This window comes from Patiria miniata, unplaced genomic scaffold (genome assembly GCF_015706575.1).
Source record: "Patiria miniata isolate m_02_andy unplaced genomic scaffold, ASM1570657v1 HiC_scaffold_17, whole genome shotgun sequence".
Classification (NCBI taxonomy): domain Eukaryota; kingdom Metazoa; phylum Echinodermata; class Asteroidea; order Valvatida; family Asterinidae; genus Patiria; species Patiria miniata.
The window spans coordinates 14,827,291-14,852,076 of NW_024037055.1; the positions used below are offsets into that span (position 1 = coordinate 14,827,291).

General features: G+C 40.6%; 1 protein-coding gene across 1 annotated transcript in view; it reads right to left on the bottom strand.

The window, feature by feature from the left end:
• The window catches only part of LOC119723937, a 153,580-nt gene that overhangs the window by 56,980 nt on the left and 71,814 nt on the right, over positions 1-24,786 (bottom strand). Inside the window, 25 exon segments of the mRNA XM_038194850.1 lie at positions 56-265; positions 1,308-1,512; positions 1,737-1,894; positions 3,527-3,597; positions 5,667-5,829; positions 6,615-6,754; positions 7,603-7,692; positions 8,916-9,041; positions 10,211-10,377; positions 11,029-11,214; positions 12,030-12,069; positions 12,710-12,922; positions 13,023-13,142; positions 13,772-13,992; positions 14,963-15,167; positions 15,620-15,751; positions 16,659-16,819; positions 17,564-17,822; positions 19,016-19,153; positions 19,961-20,112; positions 20,753-20,795; positions 21,515-21,721; positions 22,646-22,777; positions 23,580-23,734; positions 24,439-24,694. Coding sequence (XP_038050778.1) covers positions 56-265; positions 1,308-1,512; positions 1,737-1,894; positions 3,527-3,597; positions 5,667-5,829; positions 6,615-6,754; positions 7,603-7,692; positions 8,916-9,041; positions 10,211-10,377; positions 11,029-11,214; positions 12,030-12,069; positions 12,710-12,922; positions 13,023-13,142; positions 13,772-13,992; positions 14,963-15,167; positions 15,620-15,751; positions 16,659-16,819; positions 17,564-17,822; positions 19,016-19,153; positions 19,961-20,112; positions 20,753-20,795; positions 21,515-21,721; positions 22,646-22,777; positions 23,580-23,734; positions 24,439-24,694 — 3,950 coding nt within the window.

Here is a 24,786-nt window from a genome sequence, read left to right on the forward strand (position 1 = left end):
TAAGCTCACTTCTGCAATGACAGAGTTACTGTCAAGCAATGAAGGCAATGCTTACTTGTGAGATGATGGCTGAGGGTCCACCAAACTCTGTCCTAGTGAGCACATCGCTGCCTCCTGGTGCTGTGCCGACCTGGTAGAAGAACGTGACTATGCTCTTGTCATCAGCTGCGACCATCTCTAGCTGGAAGGCTGGCTCTGTGTAGTCTAGCCCAGGAACCTGCTCAATGCCGCAGTTGTTCCCTCCTGCACTTCTGGCTTCAACATCCTTTGGGAAAAAAATTAAAAAGCTTTAAGTAAGGAACTAACTGCCTAAACGCCAGGGATATCCGCTCGTTCACAAATACCCCCTCACCGGCAAAGAAAGCACAGTGGGGGGGGGGGGGGGGACCAACCGATGCCATCTTGTCTGACTGGAATTTTGCCGCGACGCGCGGCCGTATTATGTACCATTGCGTGTACATAGTACAAATCCCCTGGTGTACGTGCGTCACACACAAGTAACGGTGCGCGTCAACCAGCTAAATGTCCCGCCCATGGGACATCGTTGCTAGGTAAAAGGGCACCCTCTTTCTTTAGCGCACGGAGCCCATAGTCAAGTCCATCACAAGTCCCCAAATGTCCCTGCAAGTCCATCACAATTTTCCTCCAGTGCCAATTCAACTCACAAGCTATTCAAATGAGCTTTGACTGTTACCAGTCCTTTCTTCGTGAGGATTTTCTCGTTAAATTTGTAGGTCATTTTCCGGGTCATTGCAATTCTTCCATCATGCTTTAAAGGGAATATACTACATTTGCAAACATCGAAAAATAAAACTACCAAGTTTTTACGAAATACCTTAATAGGACGTTGGTAAATGACAGTCTAAAGCATCCTGTAAAATTATGGCACCTGGTGTGAAGTCATTTTCAAGAAAATGGTATTTTTGTAAAAATTTCTAGCGGTGGTCGGTTCATGTTCATGAACGGGTGCAGGCCAGCTAGACTGGTTCCCTGACCTAACAATTTTCCGGCATCTATAAATTGATCCATTTCATCTTTAGTGGAGTCCGGGAACCAGACTACTTGAACGTTTTTGTTTTTCTTGGCTTTTCCAGCATTTTCGAACACAAAACTTCAAACATGTCAGTGTAACAATATTTGATCTATTATACTAATCCCTCAAATATTTCATTTGTAAAAATAACAGCAAAAGCCAATGATGTACATTCCCTTTAAATATGACATATTTGGGTTGGAAAAAAATAAGCTTTTTGATGATGATCAGTAGGTTGCAACCCAGACTATGAAGATTTCAGTCACACTGTTACCTGAGAGGAATATTCTGAGATCTCTGGTGGTGATGGGTCAGGATCCTTGGTCTGAATGGTGAATATGTTGCTGCCAATCGATGGAGTCTGGAAACGCCACAAGTCCTTCCCGAAGAGCGTTTCCCTTCCAACAATCGGGATTTTGATGACCACTCTGCCTTTGAGGACGATGACAAGTGGGATCATTTCTATGTCCAGTTTTAATCTAAAAACGGAGAGTGAAGAACACAATACAATGAAATTGAAACATCCTTGTTGTTAATGAGATTGGAGACGCAGTGTTATTGTGGTCACGCAATTTACACTTTCTTTTTTAAAATGTTTGTTTGCGTTATATGCCTCGCTTTGATTATCAAGATGGCATACCATGAGATAGGTCTATTGAAATTATTGTTTGGGATGGGTTGAAGAAAGTCGCCCTTTTCGTACCCAACATCCAACGGAAACTTGGAGAAGAATATCTCAGCGGTCGTGGGGAAGGAAGTTCTCAACATCTCTGCCCTGAGTTCCAACTCTCCACACAGAGCTCCGTAGCAGAGAGAAACAATGGCCGATGCATATGAACCGACAGACGGTGTCACCCCACCCTGCATTAAAAGCATGAAACTTTTCTATTTAATTTTAATACTACAGGGAAACCTCGATAAGTCAAACTGCGATAACTCATAACAACTGTCAAGTCAAACAAAGAATCCATTGCCTTCAGTAGTAAAACAATGATTTACAACCCTGCCTTGTCCCCAGGGTGTCGAGCAGTACGCGCCCACCACTACCTGATCTCTCACCCTGGTATTGGATCATTAGCATGTGCAAGATTTTTGAACACGTATGCAAATGAGGCATAGTCTGGTGCCTGCATGTGCGTTACATTAGCGTTTGCTTTTGTATTCGGTGTCTAGGGTAAAAACAGCACCAATTCGTCGCCGGGAGTTATGAAAATACAATTTGTTTTGGAAGTTAAAATGTTACAATCTGGCCTGCCAGATTTCATATTAATATGAGCAAACTGGAAAGGAAAGGAGTATTTTTGAGAAGGCGTGGACGTTATAATTACCATGATCGTGAAAACACGTAATGCACGTTGGAAATAACAACACCAACTACATGATATAAATCCCATATTAGCAAATTGCGGTATCGAATCAGGATACAGGAAGAAAGTTTCCTATCCAGGGCTTACTACTGGAAACGAGGTTGAAAATAAAGTAAGCACTGGGGACGAGGTTGTTTACAACCCTGCCTTAAAGGGACACTAGGTCCTGGAACAGCCCAATTGGGCTACAAAACGCGCTTTGAACGAGATGATGATAATCGGAAATAACTTTTAAAAGTAGGATATAAACATCCACACAACTATCCTTTCAAAACTGGGCGTTTTTGTGGTATTCCTGTATTATGCGTGCGAGAACGAATTTCAGGGTCCACTTTTGCGACCCCATAAATTCGAGCTGTTTGGATGCTAGTTGTGACGGAAGTGTTCGCCTTTTGCGGACGTTGAAGAAACCACAATTTTTTGCATTGGTGATTGATCACCGCGCGCTGTTCCTGAGACACACAACGTGTATAGCGTACATGTGAATGACACGAAAAATTGTATTCGTACTCCGTCATGTTCGATGTAAACAAGCGGTTTTTTTTTCGCCTTTTCTCGGGAACGGTGGGACATTAGGTTGGTTTCCTTTCAACCAGATGTTTGAAATAGGCTAAGTAAACAATCCAAAACATAACATTTTCGGGGATTTCAGGACCTAGTGCCCCTTTAAACTCAAAACTCTGCTGAAGTCAAATTTTGAACCTGTTCCCTTGAGGTTAGACTTGTCACGATTTCACTGTACTACTATTATTTAGCAAGGAATTTGTTTGCGGTGCACCATGAAAAAGTAAACATCCATAATGCAGCTGTTGCCAAACAATAGTTCTTTGCACAACAGAACAAAGACTCAGAATTGTTTATTTTTTTATCTTATTTTTTTTTTTCCTGATTTTTTTTTTTCCTTTTTTTTTTTTTTGGTTTATTTCAACACAAGCTCTTTTAGACTGAGTTTTTGTTTCGTGAATAACAACCCTTTTTTCCTTCTGAGTGCATTTAGGATGCTTTATTATAATTATTACAAACATTGGAACACTGAGTTGAGACCATCATAATATTTTGTATGAAAATTGATAAAATTTGGATGTCGTGAATTTCACTGAATTCAAAATATGATCATGTATTTTACCGTAGCATGCATTGAAACAATGGAGACAGACACCGGTATCTCCATTTCAAAGAAACCTCCAGCCTCCACAGCTGCAACAAAAACAAACCAATGTTTATATTTAAATCATTGCTGGCAGAATAATGACGATGCATCACCCAGTCAAATCTTTGCCATCATTTCTGGGCTATTATTGGTATACAGGGCGAGTCAAAAAAAGTGGAACCCAAACCGCAAAAATTATATTTCATATTTACAAAAATATGTAGAACCAAAAATAATAATGACTGGAAAGCCAATTTCATAAGGTACTTTTAAATGGAAAAAATGACTGAAAGTGGTCAATCCGTTAAGAAAATATCAGCATTTAAACACAATGACCCTAAACCTGACTTGTCCAAAAAAAAATGTGATTTCAAGAATCGTTGTCACAATTGTCTTCAAACATCACCAGCGATAAAATCTCAGTTTAAATGTTAAAAATATTTAACGGAATCCCTTGGAAGGCCTGTCCTCATGGGCGTCGCCAGGATTTTTTCTAGAGGGGGGCAAAACAAAAAATTTGCCCATAAATGCTTGTATTTCTCAACACATTCTCGATTTATCAGTTTTAGAGGGGGGCAGGGACATTAAATTTACACCACTTTGTCTTCGCGCCTCTTTTTCTTTCTTTTTTTCTTTCTTTTTTCTTCCTTTTTTTTTTTTTTTTTTTTTGGCTTTTCCAGGGGGGGGGGCAAGTGCCCCCCCCCTTGCCCCCCCTCGCGACGCCCATGCCTGTCCTAAAAATGGATTTTATAAATCATATTGTTTGCCTAACCAGGGTTGTTAATAACGATATTGCGTACTACAGTTGGTGACAGTTGTTGAAACAAGTATTCTGTGTCTTTTTTCTTTGTTGTTCCAAACAGTCAAAACACACAATGAATTGCTTTTTTGGACGAGACAGGTTTTAGGGTCATTTTGTTTAAATGGTGACATTCTTTGAACGGATTGAGCAATTTCAGTAATTTTTTTCATGTAAAAGTAGCTTATGAAATTGGCTTTCCAGTCATTAATATTTTTGGTGCTACATATTTTTTCAAATATGAAATATGTTTTATGGGGTTTGGGCTCCGCTTTTTTTGACTCACCCTGTACAAATAATGAATGTTTATGAGTGCAATGGTGAAAATATTTTCATGAGTTGAAAGATGTAATGTTCCATTCAATGAGGCGAGGCCAAGTTGAATGGAACGAAATTAAACGAAAGAAAATATTTCATATTTTATATCATATGTCAACTACACATGTTTTAAAGAAATAGTTGACAAAAATCATGGGAAAACAAGTGTTTTAAAGGAAAAACAATGGAAAAATAGAAAATTTGAAACTTTAAAGGCCTTTTTCTCAGTATTTTGCTTTTTATGGCGATAAATGCAAACTTTAAACAGCCATAACTTGTCAACAGAATGTCCGATTAAACTACAACAAAAAGTATTGTAAGGAGAACTTAATTTATTCCCTTTTCCTAATACCTACAAACCCTTGTTTCCACCTCTGCCCAGTTCCGTCTCATTGTGGCAGAATAATACCAAAGTCTTATATAGCGCACGTATCTACCAACAATTAGGTACTCAAGGCGCTGGAAATTATGTCTATTATTAGAGACAGGTAAATGAAGTACATGAGAAATATGAGAACCATTATGTAGCACCTTAATAATGGTTTACAAGGTGCTGCGGCGCCTTAAAGCAGCCACTGCCAGAAACACCGGGGCAAACCCCTTCTCTTAGCGATAAGTGATACTGGGTTCTTCAATGTGCATTACACGACACACGGGACCTACGGCTTTACGTCCCATCTGAAGGACGAAGCAATAATGGTAAAGTGCCTTGCTCAGGAGCACAAGCACCATGTTCCCACGGTCAGGATTTGAACCCATGTACCACGTTACACGAGTCGAACACCGTAACCATTGGACCATAGCACCCCAATTATGTCTGTGCAATTAGACGGTTGAAAATTACAGTAATGAATGACTTCTATGCGAAACAAATCTCCTGTTGACTCCATTACATTAATTATGGCTATTTCCACTGTGTGATGAAATTAAGCCAGCTTATAAGTCATCTGCATGTTAATAGGGATGGAAAAAGACCAATGTCAAAACGTTGTTACTTACTGAACTGTAGCGTTATCAGGCCACCAAGGAAGGTTATGTATTCGTATCGGAAATACACAGCATCTACCCGCGGGAAGGAAATGGTGCCGGCCAGTACAATGTCAAACTGCTGAAAGGCGTCCTCTGCAATGCCTTCAGTGAATACGTCAATCAACTCTTCCACCTGAAAGTGAACCCAAAAAAATGAAGCATTTATTCCAAAACACACGCATGCAACTTTTCCTCGGATCCGCTGATTTCCTCGTTTTTTAACTTCTGATCGTTTTTTTTTACTTCTAATGAACGCCATTACAAATTGAAAAATACTGCAAGTAAAACTTGCGTGATCCACCTGGCATACTGCCAGTTTGAATACATGTACATGTACAGGCAGTTAGTAAGGACAATTTCAGTTGAATGGGGAGTATGACATATGTTAGAGTCATTAGTATCTCTCCAGAGACCTCGTAAATATCCATATTGGAAAGGATTTTTTGACGTCGGCCTTCTCTCCACAGACCACCTTTCAAGTTTGGTTAAGATTGATGACTGAACTTTTCAGTGAAAAGGAACACATAACCCACGTACACTCACAGACACACAGAAAGAATACGCAATTTTAAATTTCCTCGTTTTTTTTCTAAATTCCCAGTTGCATGCCTGAAAACATGACAAAGCCATGTCTTATCTCTTTAGGATCCTGCCCTCTCCTGGTCTCATTGTCTTCTCTCCACAGGTTTCTTCAGGATTGCGAGCTACAGTGCCTAGGGCGTTTTTGAGGAATCCTTGGTTTCACTACCAGAAATGATTAATAATAATAATAATAATAATATGAAGAAAACTGCCTCTATTTGAATGAAATTTACACATTTTCATCAGAAATTAACACAAATTGTTCCGAAAGTTATGATTCAAAGTGGGCGCTGTTCTGACATAAGAAACCGTTCATCAGATTACAATGTAACTCACAAAGGTTCTGTAAAGAGAGCGTAGGTCCTTCATCAATTGAAGCACGGTGAGGGGGTCGATGTTCTGAAGATCCAGCATTGCTTCCAACTCCCCAATGGTCATGTTGGCTATGCGCTGTCCGAGAGCATCAAGACCCTTCACTGTTAGACATCAAACAATCAAAGGCAAGGTAACAGCAGGATGAAGTAACAAGTGCATTTGTCATAGGCCTGAAATTTGTATGTGCTAACAATAGGCCTACCAGATTACACTAATGCACAACTGTTGCACAGGGTGAGTAAAAAAAAACGAAACCCAAATGTCGGGACCATTGTTTTAGTGAAGTTCTTCATGTAGCACTTTAAAAACCCAGGATATGAAAGCCCAATTTAAAAGCTTTCTTTTAGTACAAGAATCATCCAAGTCACGCATGTACTTTTTAAGTTACGGAATTTTAAACACAACCACTATTTTAAAGTTCTGTCCACGGATCACAAAAAAGGTGTGCGTTCTTTCAGCAAATCAAAAACAATTTACACAAATCAAATCAAAAACAATTTACACAAATCCTTATGTTATTTGTTTTCGTTTTGCTGAAAGAACACTGAACTTTTTGTGATCCGTGGACAGAACCTTAAAACAGCGGTTGTGTTAAAAACTCCGTAATTTGAAAAGTACATGAGTGATTTGGATGATTCTTGTACGAAAAGAAAGCTTATGAATTGAGCTTTCATATCCTAGATTTTGAAAGTGCTACAAGCAGAACTTCACTAAAACAATGGTCCCGACATTTGGGTGTCAGGTTTTTTTACTCACCCTGTATAAGCACGCTGTAACCTTGGGAAGTTTGAAAAGAAACTTATTCTATAGATTATGGCGGAAGTTTCCACAAAGTCCCGGGCAAGCATTCATAAAATAGTCAGAGCCAAAGCATAGTGTGAAATCAATCAACTCATATAATACTCAACCAGTTTTTCAACTACTTCAAAACAGTGCTTCATCAACTTACGTGTTAATCCTCCACCGATGATGGTATTTCCTTGCCATGTACCATTGTCAGCACCTGCTCCTAGGCTAAGGCCAAACAAACTAGCTCCTCCTGCAATAAAACAAAGTGCATTGTTATATCAAGGTAATAGATGGTGATTTTTCAGTGGTCGAGAACTGAGCCTGTGATGTGCCACAAACATGCATGTACTGTGTCATAGGCAAATACCCCGTGGTACATGAGTGATGTACCCCACGGGGTACATTACCTTGATTGTCCCCGCTGTTGAAAGGGTTGTTTCCACCACTTTGTATAATACAGGTTGAGTAAACAAAACCACCCAAATGTCGGGACCATTGTTTTGGTGAAGTTCTGCATGTAGCACTTTCAAAATCTAGGTTATGAAAGCCCAATTCATAAGCTTTCTTTTAGTACAAGAATCATTCAAATCACTTATGTACTTTTCAAGTTACGGCATTTTAAACACAACCACCATTTTAAGGTTCTGTCCACGGATCACTAAAGAGGTGTGCGTTCTTTCAGCAAAACAAAAACATGCACACAAAGCCCTATGTGATTTGTTTTCGTTTTGCTGAAAGAACACTGAACTTTTTGTGATCCGTGGACAGAACTTCAAAACGGCAGTTGTGTTTAAAACTCCGTAACTTGAAAAGTACATGAGTGATTTGAATGATTCTTGTACTAAAAGAAAGCTAATGAATTGGGCTTTCATATCCTAGATTTTAAAAGTGCTACATGCAGAACTTCACTAAAACAATGGTCCCGACATTTGCATTTCGTTTTTTTTTAACTCACCCTGTAGAAATAATTGGGTAAGAGGCTTCGCGCACAGACAGCGCGCACACGCGTGTACACATGGTGGATGAACGTGTGTGCATTATGTAGGATTGACGCACATAGACCCCGGTCGCAGCTGTGATTGGTTCGTAACGGGCCAGGGATTAAAGGATTGATCTATTCGGGGATAAAGTAAATTAATTTGTGTTCTCGTACGTGCAATGAAAAAAAATAACATTCTGTGCGAAAATTCATGGTGCAGTAATCGTAAGTCTTTTCAAAATAATACTTCAATGATTACTGCACGGCAACTGGAGGAAACCCACAATTTCAGATGGTTGGAATCTATTAACGAGGTATAACAAAACAATTGTTGCCTGCAAGGATTGAGGTCCATGGGTTTTGTACACTCTCGGGTGCAAATGGCAGCCTCGGCTTTGTTGAGACAATAGTCTGGTGGATTTTTACATGCCCTGTTATTGTCGTAAACTGACTACTGTTCATCATTCACCAAACCAGCTATCTTCCAACATTACCTGAAGTCACTGAGATCGATACATCCCTTCTCTTTCTGCTTGTTACTGGAGTTTCATCTTCATCTTCATTGCCAAAGACGAGTAGACCCATGGAGCGACGGCTTGCCGTGCCTGATTCCGGAACCCCTACGATAGGAAATACACAAATGAAGTCAATTTCAAGAAGGACATTTTCTGTTTTACAAAAACAAAACACAATGGACACTTACTCAGTGCATCACAAAAACTGTTTTAAAGTTGAACAAAGAAATGGCTGGGGTAGAGTTTGAACCTAGGACCTCTAGCTCGCTGTTTCAGTGCTCTACCAACTGAGCTATCCAGTGCTACGTTGGTGGTCCCCCATTTTGTCAATGTCTTTGTTCGAGGGCGCTAGTCAGAAGCCAGAAACCCGTACACATGTACACCATGTAGCTGGGATCACGCCGAAAGTCACGATATGACTTGTGACTGACTTGTGACTGACTTGTGATTTGACTTGTGAGTGACATGCAATTTGACATGTAACTGAATTGTGATTTGACTTTTGACTGACTTGTGATTTGACTTTTGACTGACATGTGACTAGACTTGTGATTGACTTGTGATTTGACTGTGACTGACTCGTGATTTGACTTGTGACTGACTTGTGATTTGACTCGTGATTTGACTTTTGAGTGGCATGTGATTTGACTTGTCATTTGACTTTTGACTGACTTGTGACTGACTTGTGATTTGACTTGTGATTGGACTTGTGACTGACTTGTGATTTGACTTGTAACTGACTTGTGATTTGACTTGTAACTGACTTGTGACTGACTTGTGATTTGACTTGTGATTGGACTTGTGACTGACTTGTGATTTGACTTGTAACTGACTTGTGATTTGACTTGTAACTGACTTGTGACTGACTTGTGATTTGACTTGTGACTGACTTGTGATTTGACTTGTGACTGACTTGTGATTTGACTTGTGACTGACTTGTGATTTGACTTGTGACTGACTAGTGATTTGACTTGAGACTGACTTGTGATTTGACTTGTGACTGATTTGTGATTTGACTTGTGACTGACTTGCGATTGGACTTGTGACTGACCTTTGATTTGACTTGTGACTGACTTGTGAGTGGCATGTGATTTGACGTGTCATTTGACTTGTGACTGACTTGTGATTTTACTTGTGACTGACTTGTGATTTGACTTAAACTGATTTGACTAACATAATTTTCCAGACATTATTATTTTTTTTCAAATACCAGTTTTTCGGCCAAATTTCCTTTAATATTTTAGCCAGCATGCATTTTACAAAACATGACTCACTGGGCTTGACCACTTTCTCCGGCTGCAGCTTTGTCATGGCGTTATCCTCTGCTGAATACGAGGTGGAGCCTTCACTAAGAATGGTCTTAAAGTAGGCCCTGGCCTTGTCTATAGGGTTAGCTGTCACATCATCTACGCTTTCCATTCCCTCAGCAGATTCACTGGTACTACATGGAATAGAAACATAGACAATGGCAATTCTTTCATTCATTTGTTCATTCACTTTCGTGATGACTTGATGAGTTTGGCCCAACTGTCACTGTCAAGCATAGTGTTGGAAAGAGATTGTCCAGTTTCCAGGATGCTTAAAGGGTCATGTTGGGACGACCTCTATATAAATGTGACCGGCTAGCTGAAGGCGACGCTGTCTGGTGATGGTGGAGATAGGGGAAGGGCACCGTATTGAACAGAGTTAGGGAGATGTTGTTGCTAAGAAACGCTCTGTACAGCGCACAACATCAATGTATAGGTGCCATCGATGTAGAGATCTGTTTGGTCAGGGTCCAGGACTCACAACCATAGAGGAGGATGGATTCCACTGAAGTGGCAATGGCAATGAGAATTGAATTTTAATAGACTATCAACTAATTGCATATCAGCAAATGTTCTATGGATGTGCTATCGAATTAATCCCACTGTACTGTCCTAAACCACTCTGCCTGTTACTCTCTGTACCGCCCGAAACTGCCCAAGTAATCAATGTTTTTTTACGGATAGAAATATAGATGTAAATAGCGATAAAATTGTATTAGTAGAGTTATTTCCAAAACGCAAAACTGTGGATGCTGTTTGAAAAGGTTGATTGATTGTCCACTCACAGGTCGTCCACACTTCTTCTCTTTCTCCTTGTGCTGCTGCCTCCACCTTGCTGATCAGCACAATGTGATCCTGAGAACATTGCATCTCTGAGAATGACGATGGGTTCATCACACACACCCTGCCAGCACAAGCTGATGTCTAGATCCACGTCATAGATAGTATTGTGGGGACGCTCCACGTCATACCTGCAATGAATAAGAGTCTGTTATAGAGGAGCAAGCTTGATCAAGGACCACTAGTTGACTATGGTGTTGATTTGTGACACAACGTATGAAGTGTTAAAGTCTCAGGTCAGTTGAACTTCAGCACCTGGCCCTGACAATATTTATAGCTTTTGATAACCAGGAATGTGACCAACCTCAAGGCTGGTACCCAACAGAGGACTTGATTCATCCAGTCGACTAACTTTCCCAGGTGAAAATTCCAGATGACTGGTTTCAACTGGTACTGACTCCATAAGAATTACAAGTTGGTTACTGGTTTATTCAACTAGTTTTAACTGGTTTCTGTTAGAAAACCAGTTGAATACCAGTTGGCACCAGTTGAATCCAACAGGAACCAGATGGAGACAACTTAAGTCCAGTTGAAACCTGTTGAAACCAGTTTCAACTGCAATTTTCACCTGGGATATGGGCTAGTAAAAGCATGATTAATCACAGTTCTTCATCAACTTGCTTGAAGATTTCAGCTTATTGTTATTCTAACCATGACAATTTTGATGGAAGCTCTTCCTTATACACACATGCCTTGATGCATTTATGACCACCGAACATGCCGAATGTGCACAGGAAAGGTCAAATGGGGTCGCTTAACCCTTAAACTGCATAATTACAAGCCTTGTTTGATAAAAGTCACCTAATTTATGAATTGTGCAGATCCAGCAGCTCCCTCTCAACTGGAGTCCAAGCCAAAACAATTAGCAAAAAGTTATTTAGGTCAGGAAAAAATAGGGACACGGAGTTAGCCTCCATACGTGAATGCTTGACATAATTGGTCTCACCTGATTTTCAAAACTCCCAGGTTTTTCTCAAAGGAATGAGCTGTGGAAAAAAAATAGCACTTCATTAAAAATAGTATCAAATTGATTCTACGGTTCCCTCTGAAACTTTTCTCAATTTCTTTGCAATGTCTTTACAGATTTTTGAGATTTTTGGATTTTTTGGAAGATTTTTGGTATGAAATCTAGGTACATAATCTTGTAAATATTTGTTGAAAATACTAGAGCACAAAAATTACAACATCTACAATACAATACAAAACAGTTTTTCATATTAAAATTAGTTCGACTGAATGTGTCATGTACTCTTCGATATGTTTTTAGAGATTTAAACCGAATATTAGCATTCTCAAAGACCACAACGGCTTTGCACTTCAGCGGTTTATATTCACCTGACATGAATTCACTAACGGAAGCACTGTATTAGTTTTAATATGTCAGTGTTGATCTGAATTCTTTGTGTCAGTGCAACAAGGTCGTAACTCCATTTCGCAACAAAGACGTATCTTGCGCGAATACGCTCCTTGCAACAAGTTCCTATCTCGACGTCCATGATGTGTACATCCAGGTTATTTTAAGTGAGATACGATCTATTGACATTCTGAAACTCGCGTTTCACATACGGCCCATTTTAGGAGATACGACCTTGTTGCATGCACACAACGAATTCAACTCTTTCTTACACTGCAGTAGTTGAATGCCGAGCATCTCCGTGTGACTCCATTTCTCAAAGCCAAATGAGAAGGTGCGAGCGCAGGGGTCCAGCTTAACCCAGGTTGAGAATGACCTCTGAACTACGCCCAGGTCAAGGTTCAAGCAGCAACCCACCCCGAGACATGACTGGTCCAGGGAGCAGTACTGGGCGATGGAGGATGGCAAGGAGAGGGAACTGCAGCCTGATGACAACAAAAACATGAATTTTGGCTTTAAAACATTTCACCGATGAAGCGGGATTAAAGAAGGCATGCAGATGTATTTTTAATGTGCCACACTTGCCTGTGCTTGATGGTGTGATCTGCTCTGGTGGACCGCTGCACGGTTGAGGCAAGAGAACATCAGTGCTGACACCGAGACGGTTCACCACAAGGCCACTAGCATAGTCACCAATGCCACCAACTGAAGAACAAACGCAAGGCGACAATATTAAAACTCGGAATAAATCTTATTGTGATCATTTTGAAATATCATTCAGAATTTGTTAGTAGTCAAGAGCGGATCCAGAACACTATTTTTTGGGGGCCAAAAAAAATTTGGTCCTCCAAAAAAGAAGTCCAAAATATTACGGCGAGGGGTTCAGGGCCCGCTTAAGGGCCCCGAAAGGTTTTGTGGATTCTAGATGCTCTGTGGTGCGATCTGAGGCAATTTCTGACCACTTTTATAACCAAATCTTTTTGAGGAAAAGATGGTGGTGTGCGAAGTGCCTGCCTTTATTGCGACGTCACTTTAAAAAAGGGGGTTCCCTGGATCCGCCCTCATTAGAAGTAAGTAGTTGTTGTTAGTAGTGAGTAGTATCTGTATAAGTTTTAAATAGCAAGAAAGAGTTCTGACTTACTGTGCTTATTATCCAGACCTTGTCTACAAGGAACAAGTTGAATTCAAATTGCTGCATTATGTGTTGAAAATCTCTCTTGAGATCGGGGTCCATTCTGCTTACATTGGCAACATTTGTGCAAGTGCGACAGACTGTTTCCCACCAACATTGGTGAACTTTCATTGGTGAACAACATTGTATAAACGGAACTTACCCAAGTCTTGAGCCCACTCCAAAGTACCGTTGGGATTACAGAATGGTATCGGTGCTGTGAAGTCCTGTAGGATGGCAATGTCAGGAGCACAGACTCCAGCGATGCAGAGTTGCAGGGAGAGGGAGAGGAGGAAGTTACGGTTGTCTGTGGTCTTGTCGACGGTGAAGGTGAGCAAGACGGCATCACTCAGTCTTTCCCTTGTCACTTTGCCCCACTTGTAACTGCAATAAAGGCCAATTCACCAGGACTGTAACTTTCTGCAAGTTCATCATTCTGAATATTTGAACTGTGTAATGTTTGTCTGTCATCATCATGTCCTCGTAATTACTACTTCAAAATGCAGGCATCAAACTCATTTTCTTCACTCACCCCTGGCAGTCAGGTTGGCGTAGCAGTACTTTCCTCGCCTTCCAACACTGTGACCCGGGTTTGATTCCTGCCTGGGCCAATATGCGGATTTGGTTTTCAGTACCCGTCTGATTCCGTGGGTTTTCCTCAGAATATTCTTCTGGGGTTTTCCTCCCACCTCCAAAACTGTAATTTCTTCACATTGTCTTCTCTTTACTGGGCCTCACGGGAGACCAGTAAGTTCCACTGACTGGGCTACCCATGCAGTTAAAATAATACATAAATAGAAATATATAAACTCATCTTCAACAGAGTTTCTCTTGTAAAAAATGAAATATGAAATAGGATGACCCTCAACCTTTGATTTAAGGTCATAGTAAACAAATCTGGCCAGAGAGTTGTTGTACACTTGTAGAGTTTATTTCCCTAAGGAGACATATCCATTTAAACAAAGTGACCATTTTGCATGCTCATGAACTTTACAGAATAAAAAACAGTACAACAGCTGTTTCTAAAATTCATTTTTTTGCCTTACTGTATTAAGTTTAAGTTGCGTTTAAGCCAGGAGAGAGCAGGATTCTAACAGGGAACAAAATGGCGTATATTGCGTTTTTGAAATAAACTCTTCATTTGAAGGCCCCCCCCCCCAGTAATGGCAGAAGCATTGTGCCAGCTGTTGTACAAAACAACTTCTCCCTGACGGTTCCTCTGAACAAAGGTTGACACAATGCATCCTCGAGCTATTTATACTGGGAACTGCCGTGAGCATGCAACTCTGTGCCCAGATCAGTCTATACCCTTTCTCTGCTTGCATTGAAGAGTCCATTATAGAGTCATCCATACCTCAAAAGAGTGACATTGTAACTCCAGTTCTCAAATCCAACGCTCAGTTTGAAATCACAGGGGTCTACAATCAGCCAGGCCCTCAGGGTGCGACTGATGATGCCGAGGTCTACTGCTAGACAACACTCCACCCCCAGGCAGGCATCTGAATAGTGACATACACCCCCCGACGGAAGGGTGGGCAGAGAGGGGAGGTGTGGACAAACTAAAGAAAACAGAACAGAAAGTGATATTTGAAAAGGAGAAGAGTTGTTTCAGAAATACTTAATTCATGTTGTAACATTTGTTTTCTATCCATGAGAGTGTGAAATGGCCAATTTTAAGAAATCCAATCTCGTTGTTTCAATAAAACATTCAGCCTTCACCTCCACAAAATAACACTGCTGTCACTTCAGCTGTTGACCAGTTAAAATAAATATTTGGGGGAATAACGTCCTAATTTTTTTTTAAATTTAACTCTGACATCTTCACTGGAGTATATGTATATGCAAATAGTTTTTACACAATAAGTTAATATTTTCTGGAAAATTTAGTGATGCATGCAATATTCATATCCATTTTTTCATTGTCAATCAAGTCCTTTTTATTTTGGCCATTTTCATTGGCTCTAATTTGGCCAAAAAAGGAAGGAGAAAAATTTAAAAAAACGGTCCCTACCTCCAGACTGACCAGGCTGGATCACAGGTGGGCAAGGTGAGGCTGAGACTAGACGTGATGGCAAGCCAAGAGCCTGAGCCACAGCCTCAAATCCAGCATCCAGGCTTCCCAACTGAGAAATGGAGGTTATACCTAGCAGTGATCAAAACAAAACAGTGTATTGTCAAGTCACTAAATAGAACAAAATAGGGAAAACGAGAGGTTAAATATAACATCTACATAGGTTTTCATTTCATAAACATTAGAGGGGCCGATATTTCAGTCCTACCTGTGTCTTTGCAAAGGTAAAATGACATGGGCATGAACAGTAGCAAACAAGCAAGCGACACACTTGTGCAGAAGTGTTGTGCAAACCCGACCCAAAACCGAAACCGAATCGACTCGAAACTGACTTCGGGTCGGGTCGTGTCGGTTTGTCCGTCATTTAAGTTGGGTCGGCTTGATTTCGATTTTGTGTTTGCAATTTTTGATTTGATTTTTAATTGATTTTCGATTTTGGGTTTGCAATTTTTGGGTCGGGTCGGGTCACTTTAAGCTATTAATCTGAAATAGCCCCCAAAAAATCTGAAACAGTTCAAAAATTCACACGATGCAATATTTATTGCAGAGTCACTGTGCCCAGGATGGCAAACGGTGGTTTGCAGTCTATCATGTACGGTCTATAACATGTACCGGTAGGCCCACCAGTACAGTAGGTCACGTTGTGAGTACTTACCGTACGGTATGATTCAGGTACTGAGAGACAACAATTTTCATGCGATGTGGGTATTAAGTTCAGGCACAAAAGCGGACACAGTTGCCCAAGCCAGATATTCAGGGGTTTTTTCAGGTCGGTTTGGTTGCGGGTTGGTTTGGGTTGGTTATCCTTGAATATTTGTCAGGTCGGTTTTAGGGAGTTCAGATTGGTTTCGGTTCAGATCGGTTTATATCTATAATGTTTCGGGTCGGTTTGGCCTTGTCAACCCGACCCGATGCACAACACTAATGTGCAGATGGAAGGGCTTTCTCTTTGTCGTAAAATTAAGCTGAATAATCTTACCTTGTAAGTTACTCCAGGAGATGGTTCCGTTGGGAAAGCACATAGGAAGAGGGGATACCGCACCATCTAAGATCATTAGTTGTCCGGTGCAATGACTATCGATGCAGGCATCTATGGACAGACTGACTGATATCTGACCATCCATTAGAGCCAGTGTGTATCTGCAATTATCAAACCATACATACACAAAAATATTCTAATAAATCAATTGGATATCTGTTTTGTTCTTCTAGTACTAACATGCATGAGTCGGCCTTGGTTTAAGTCAGATGTGGTTAAACAGGTGAGCATATTAAATAAATTGAAATAATTTTATTGCTCTCAATTATAAAAAAGTCAAACCTGAATAAGGCATCCCTTTTTATTGTTAAGCTCTGGCAGAAGTTTCTACATGTCACTTCATGGTTGGTCAGTCGGTCGGTCTGTCCCCAGAAAATTGACCAAAAAACTAGCTGCTTTTGTTTCCCATAAAATACTAAAACTAGAGACAATACCTACTTGGCTTTATTTGATTTAGCAATCTATACAATTGCAATTGCAAATTCCTTTTTCTTCAGATTTTTATATTTTTTTGTCTGACCAACCCTACTTCAAGGGCAAACAAATATGTGAACCATAAAAATAAAAAGGGATGCCCATATATTTATAGGTAAATCAACTTTTGCATGTTTCTAACTTCACCTACAGGAAACATTGAAGACTTGATCAAAATGGTTCTCACGTAAAATTTATATAATTCTGGTAGTATGAGTTTATCATATAATTGAAATATAAATAAGTCAACTGTTAAACAGAATAAAAATGTGCCAACCCCATTGGATAGTTTTTCTTTAATTAAAGGATACTTTTTTTCATATCAGTTTACACTTGAAGAACAATTGAGGAAAATGAAACGCCATTATTACCCAAGTGTTATAAAGTTTCCAATGGTGACTTCCTGCCTGGTATCAAAGTCCAGGTGTGAGAGAGATTTACTGTACTGCCAGTTGCCAAACTGTAGCGTCAGTTGGCCCAGGCACGGATCTATCACCATAGAGGCACTGAATGAGTGATGCAGCGGTCCGAGGTTCACTTCCAGACAGCACTGTATGCCAAAGCAAGTGTCCAGGATGCCACAGCGAGCCAGGGAGGTCAGGTTACTGGGAAGCTGCATGTGAGGACAATCTGGAATGAAATGAGGTTACACTGTAACATTTGATTGTATGGTCCGAGGTTCACATTCAGTCAGCGCTGTATGCCAAAGCTAATGTCCAGGATGCCACAGTGAGCCAGGGAGGTCAGGTTACTTGAGGCTTCATGTGGGGACAAGCTGGAATGAAATGAGGTTACTCTGTAACATTTAATTGTATGGTCTGAGGTTCACATCCAGGCAGCATGTCTGCCAATGCAAGTGTTGAGGATGCCACAGCGAGCCAGGGAGGTCAGGTTACTAAAAGCTACATGCTGGGACAATCTGGAATGAAATGAGGTTACACAGTATAACATTTGATTGTATGGTCCAAGGTTCACATCCAAGCAACACCGTATGTCAAAGCAAGTGTTCAGGATGCTACAGTGAGCCAGGGAGGAAAAGTTACTAAGAATCTGCATGCTGGGATAATCTGGAATGAAATGAGGTTACTCTGTAACATTTGATTGTATGGTCTGAAGTTCACATCCAGGCAGCACTGTATGCCAAAGCAAGTCTTGAGGATGCCACAGCGAGCCAAGGAGGTTGAGGTTACTGGGGAGCTGCATGCTGGGGCAATTTGGAATGAAATAAGGTTACTCTGTAACATTTGATTGTATGGTCCGAGGTTCACATCCAGGCAGCATTGTATGCCAAAGCACGTGCTCAGGATGCCACAGTGAGCCAGGGAGGTCAGGTTACTGGGGAGCTGCATGCTGGGACAATCTGGAATGAAATGAGGTTACTCTGTAACATTTGATTGTATGGTCTGAAGTTCACATCCAGGCAGCACTGTATGCCAAAGCAAGTCTTGAGGATGCCACAGCGAGCCAAGGAGGTTGAGGTTACTGGGGAGCTGCATGCTGGGGCAATTTGGAATGAAATGAGGTTACACTAACATTTGATTGAATGGTTCGAGGTTCACATCCAAGCAACACTGTATGCCAAAGCAAGTGTTGAGGATGCCGCAGCGAGCCAAGGAGGTTGAGGTTAATGGGGAGCTGCATGCTGGCGCGATCTGGAATGAAATGAGGTTACACAGTATAACATTTGATTGTATGGTCCAAGGTTCACATCCAGGCAGCAACTTATGCATGTGCTATATGTCAGTAGAACAATTGATGCAGCATGCTCCGTCATTCTGAGATTTATTTCTCAATACTAAAAACAGATTAGATTATGAACTTACTGCCATAGGACTGGGGTCCACTTGGGTTGACACACGGTACATTACTGAAGAAGTCTGGGTCAATTCCGAGCTGTGACAGCAGGGCCAGTGATGCTCCCTGAATGACCTGTCCTGATATCGTCTCTATGAAACCATCAGCTGAATTGAAATATTAAAAAGGATCATATTGGGTAAGTCATGTTTGGATGAGGTCACAATAGAAATGTGAAGATTAAGTGTGTGGATTCTGACAAGAGAAACATTTGACAGACACTTGAATTGACGCGAAAATTAGTGTGGATGTTATGTCCTGCACACTTAAAGGGAATATACAACATTTGCAAACATCCAAAAATTATTATGAAATACTTTACTGGACTATTAGTGAATGACAGTCTAAAGTATCCTGTAAAATCGTGGCACCTGGTGTGCTGTCATTTTCAAGTAAAGTGGTATTTTTGTATCAATTTCCAACGCTGGTCGGCCGACCATCGTTGGAAAAAACTGGCTTTTTCTCGAACACTGCCCCAAATTTACCATATTTAGTTGGTCCGTATTTTGTTTGCAATCGATTACACACCTATGAACGGGTACAAACCAGCTAAACTGGTTCTCTGACCTTACAATTCCCCGACGTCTATAAATTGCTCCGTTTTATCTTAAATGGGGTCAGGAAACTAGACTACATGAACATGATTGCTTTTCTTGGTTTTTCCAGCATCTACGAGCCCAAAACTTCAAACAAGTCAGTGTAGTAATATTTGCTATAAAATACTAACCCCCAAATCCATCCATTTCTGAAAATTTACAGCAAAAGCAAATGTTGTATATTCCCTTGTGCAGCACACAACTACATCTTTTCTTCTAGCACGGAGTTGTTTGAGCCAGTCTAGGTTTGGCTGGGCTGGGTTGTATCCAGGAGGGGGCAGGGATGCCATGGAGGGGGCTGGGATGGGTTCAACTCACCAGAGAGGGTGTAGTTGCTGAAGCCTGGATTGCAGATAGGAATGGGGATGTTATGCTGTATATTGATGTCAGAGCACAGCCCATCGATGCAATATTGTAGAGTCATGCTGATGGCAAACTCTTTGGTGTCATCACGCTTGTCGATAGAATACCTGGTTTTATGTAATACATGAATCAGTTCTGTCATTCACAACAAATATATTACAAGAAGTTTTGAGTGTTCAAAATTTTCGAAAAGGTTACTACAGTGGCACTACCTGCATCAAGATAATCATATTCAAACATTTTGAAGTCATTTCAATTATACCTGTAAATAAAAGAGTAGTTTATTAATTAATTAATCTGTATAATTAATTTGCCATGCTTCCCAGTTATGAAGTTCACTGAATTTTTTTCTTCATTAAAGTTGGCAACTGAATTTGATGAACAGTCAACGACACTACATGGTGTTTAATGCGGGGGAGTGTGGCCGAGTGGTTAGGGTTCATTCGTGACTAGTTATCAGAGGGTCGAGGGTCGAATCCAGTTGCTTGCCGTACGTTGTGTCCTTGGGCAAGCCACTTCACCCCCAAGCTTGCCTCTCTACACCAAGGAGTATAAATGGTTATCGGCATTAGCTGGGGAGTAACCTGCGATGGACTAGCATCCCATCCAGGGGGAGTAGAAATATTCTCAGTCGTTTCATGCCAAGGTAACCGGGGATAATGCCGGCCTGATGGGCCACACTGGCTCATGACAGATTTTACTTTACTACTACTCCGTAATGCAATAACAGAGACACAATATTCCTACCTCAATGTTATTCCAGAAGCTATGGGCTCTGTCATTTCCTCTCCTACGAAAGGTAAAATCGAGGGATAAATAATTTGAAAGAATAACATATTTTCAGTAATTTTAAAATTGTACAAAGAAATTGACAGGCATGGGGTTCGAACCTGTGACTCCCAGATTACTGTTCTGGCACTCTACCAACTGAGTTATCCAGATCTATGTTTGCTTTCCACGGATATCTTTGAAAAGCCTAACAAATTTTAAGTAATTTAAAATTGTACAAAGAATTGAAAGGCACAGGGTTCGAACCTGTGACTTACTGATAACTGTTCTGGCACTCTACCGACTGAGCTATTAAGCCCTACATTGGCATTCTACGGATGTCTTTGAAAAGCATAACAGATTTTAAGTAATTTTAAAATTGAACCAAGAAATTGAATGGAACGGGGTTCGAACCTGTGACTTCCGGATTACTGTTCCGGCGCTCTACCAACTAGCTTTCCAGCCCTACATTGGCATTCCACGTATGTCTTTGTTCAAGGGGCACGAAGCCACAATCCTGTATGTGTCGTCATTGGCATGTAGTAAGGAGGTATAATTTCACAGGGTATTTGATACCAGCCCTAGTTATCTTCACTTTCAGCAAGGTTGCCGTCTTTAAATTGGTAGGTACTATTCTGGGTGGCTATAAGTTTGTAATTCTACGGGTGTCCAGCTACCAAACCCTCTTAAATGATCATCTCCACCATCACAGCAGCCCTGCTTGCAATATGAAACGCTTACCCCACTGATAGCTGAAGACGGACCCATGGAAGGACCACTTCTCCAGGCCCAACGAGAAGGTGAAGTCGCAGGGGTCAAACTTGAACCAAGCCGTGGCCGAGACATCAGCTATCTTCAGGTCCAGGTCCAGGCAGCATCGCAGCTCTGTGCAGGTCTCTCCGATCACGGTGCAGTTGCCTAGGATAGTTGTGGAACTCGCGCAGACGTCTTGAGAGAAAGACAGCAATTATTTGTTAAGTTGGTTCAGTGATTCACAACAGTCACAAATTACCAGAGACATTCCAAAGATTATGTCACCATTTAAATGACATGACTCGTACACACTGTGTGGTGTCAGTTTGTGGAAACCGCGTAATCAATAATTTCCGTTTCATGAACTAATACGTGGGGATGTGCAGACAGTGCGCGCGCACTTCATACACTCACGCGTAATACAATAATTCTGTTTTCACGAACTGAAACACATGTGGTAGAAATACAAATCGGAGAAAAAATGCTTTGAAAGGTTCGACACAAATTTACTCAATTCGTATATACTTACACACAATAATTAAAAACCTTTTTACTGATGAGATTACGATCAGTTTCAGTTCAACAAACGAAAATGTATGGAGTGCGTCCATCTAGTGTCAGTTGTCAGTTCATGAATCCAAAATAACGCAGTTCTGTAAGGTACGTGCGTATGCCGGACACTCACAGGCAACTGAGTGTCAGTTTTAATTGACAAATTTATCAATTTTTTCTTCAGAGTTTATGCTGAAACTCTTTGAGGTTTTTTATAGGTTAACATTATTCAACAACATCAAAAGTACATTTAATAATTAAGACACATCAAGACTCATTTGCCAATGCAAATCACACCTTCCGATTTGCCCCTAACAGCTAATCTTCTTAACCCTGAAAACCTCTTAAATCCTATTGGAGTTGGCCTGGGTCTGGTCTTTGCCTCCAAACTTCTGGGTCAAAGTTCAAGCAGGGTTAAAGGGGCACTCAAGATGCTTTTAGCTATGTCTCATTAGTGAACTGCTGGAGTTTGAGTTTTTTTACGGAAAAATGACTGAGTAATTAAACATTATTTTAAAACGTACTGAAAAGGTCAGTACTGTCGCACACAACAGAGTTAAAACTCACCTTGTCTGTGATAGGTGCATGCCTGTCCTGACAGGAAGCTGCCCAGATGTAGATGACGCAGGGCTGCATCTATGGCAAACTGACCGATATTACCACCGAGGTAATCCAAAAAGCCTGATACAGTGCCGTCACCTGCAAGTTTCCAAATAACAAAGAAAAAATTACAGCACATTATTCAAGGACCACATACACCACTATTGAAGGGCCAATGAAATGAATAGAAACATATTTTGTGTAACTTTCTACTCCTTGTAAATGTATAATAATTATTTGACATCCCTTTTTGGATGATTTTATTGAAAAGTGCACTTTTTTTAACATTGAACAATTGGATGCTTTTCCGGACAACTGAGGGGGCTGTTGCTGTGATGTCACTTCAGGAAGACACTGCTCAGTTAAGGGGTTTTCTGTTCAAATTGTGAACCCAAATATTTGCTCATTGAAAACGTCCGTAAGAAAAGTTCGCTCATGGGCTTACTGCAATGTACTGACACAGCTACGAATCACAACAGAGAATAAAATGTACCATGCAGAATATTCTAAGTCTTTAGATCTTCATAATAAACTGGTGTCTTGTGTTCCTTCTTCCATTCTCGGATTTATTAGATGGTGTTCATGTGTTATCAGTGATTCGAATTGACTCAAGCATAAATTTGACTTGACTAGACTCGACAACACACTGTGACTCGATTGACTCGACTTAACCTTCTTGACCTAATGACTTGACTCGACTAGAGTCACTTCCAAAATTCAATCACATGTTACAACTCTGTGGACTATAACCTATTTGGAATAAGCTGTGCCTGTAGAGGCACTGCATTCAAATTTAAAGAGAAACCAACTTGACCCCAAAAACTAAAAACAATTGAACAAAACACAGAGAAAAAAAATGCTATTTGTTATGATGCGACATCATAGTAGGTTCAAAACATACCTGGCAGTGAGAATGAAGCCTCCCTGTTGCACAACGGTATTGGGAAACGACTGCCCTCCAATATGATCACTGTGTCACATTCTCCATCTATGCAGAGGACTAGGGACAAGTCTACCTCAAACTCCTTGTCTTCTGTGATTTTAGCCACACGCCATCTTCAAGATACAAATATAAACAACTTAGTCAGAATATTGATTTAATTCAAGTTGCAGTTTTTTTTTTTAAATTCACACACAATCTTGCCTGCAACCGCACTTTCAAACATTTTTCAGTACAATTAGCAAGCAACACAATGGTGCTCATGCTCAGCGTTTTATAAGGTTTCATAACCCAGAGATTGCAAGTTATTTTTTAGGGGTTGATCACTGAATGTTCAACAAATCAATGTTAACCGTTTCCTAAAGTGGACATTTGATTATGGGATTGATCAAACAAGCTTGCCCATTCACGTACGTTTACATGTCTAAATTAAAAAAAAAAAAAAAATCAAAATTTGATCACAGATTTTTTTTCCAAACGTTTAAAATGGACCCCAATTTATAAAAATGAATGTGTTTTTGTATTAACTTGATTTGCCTCCCAGTTTTGTTATATCGAGAATATAGGATGTCTATTTAATAACAAAGCATGACGAGAAAATTTGACTTGATCACAATCAAGGAAGTTAATTTTAAGCACTTTTCAATGATCAGCAACTATCTATGGAGTCACCCAACATCAAATTTCCATGACTCTACCAAGAACAGGGAAAGGTGTCAGCTTTTGTAAGGCATTGGCAAAACATTAATACCATTATGTGAAATAAATGTTACCAAATTAAACATGGATTGTTATCCTAAATGCACGGTCATGGTCGTACCTGACTCTCAGGATGCTATTCACAACTTCCTCCATGACATCGCCCAGCGGGTAATGGAACAAGGTCACACTACGTTCCCACTTCTCAAAGCCCACAGACAGGGTGAAGTTGCAGGGATCCAGGATGACCCAGGCACTGACGCTGCGAGTCGTTATCTTCAAGTCCATCTCCAGACAGCATCTGATACCCAGGCAGGAGTCCGAGACAGTGCAAGAGAGGAAGTCGGGGAGCTGGGTGACGTCAACGGCTGGACAGGCTGGGGAGGAAGAGAATCAATGACACATATTAAAAGTGACAATGCTGGGCTTGGAATTGATGACAGTGCAAGAGAGGAAGTCAGGGAGATGG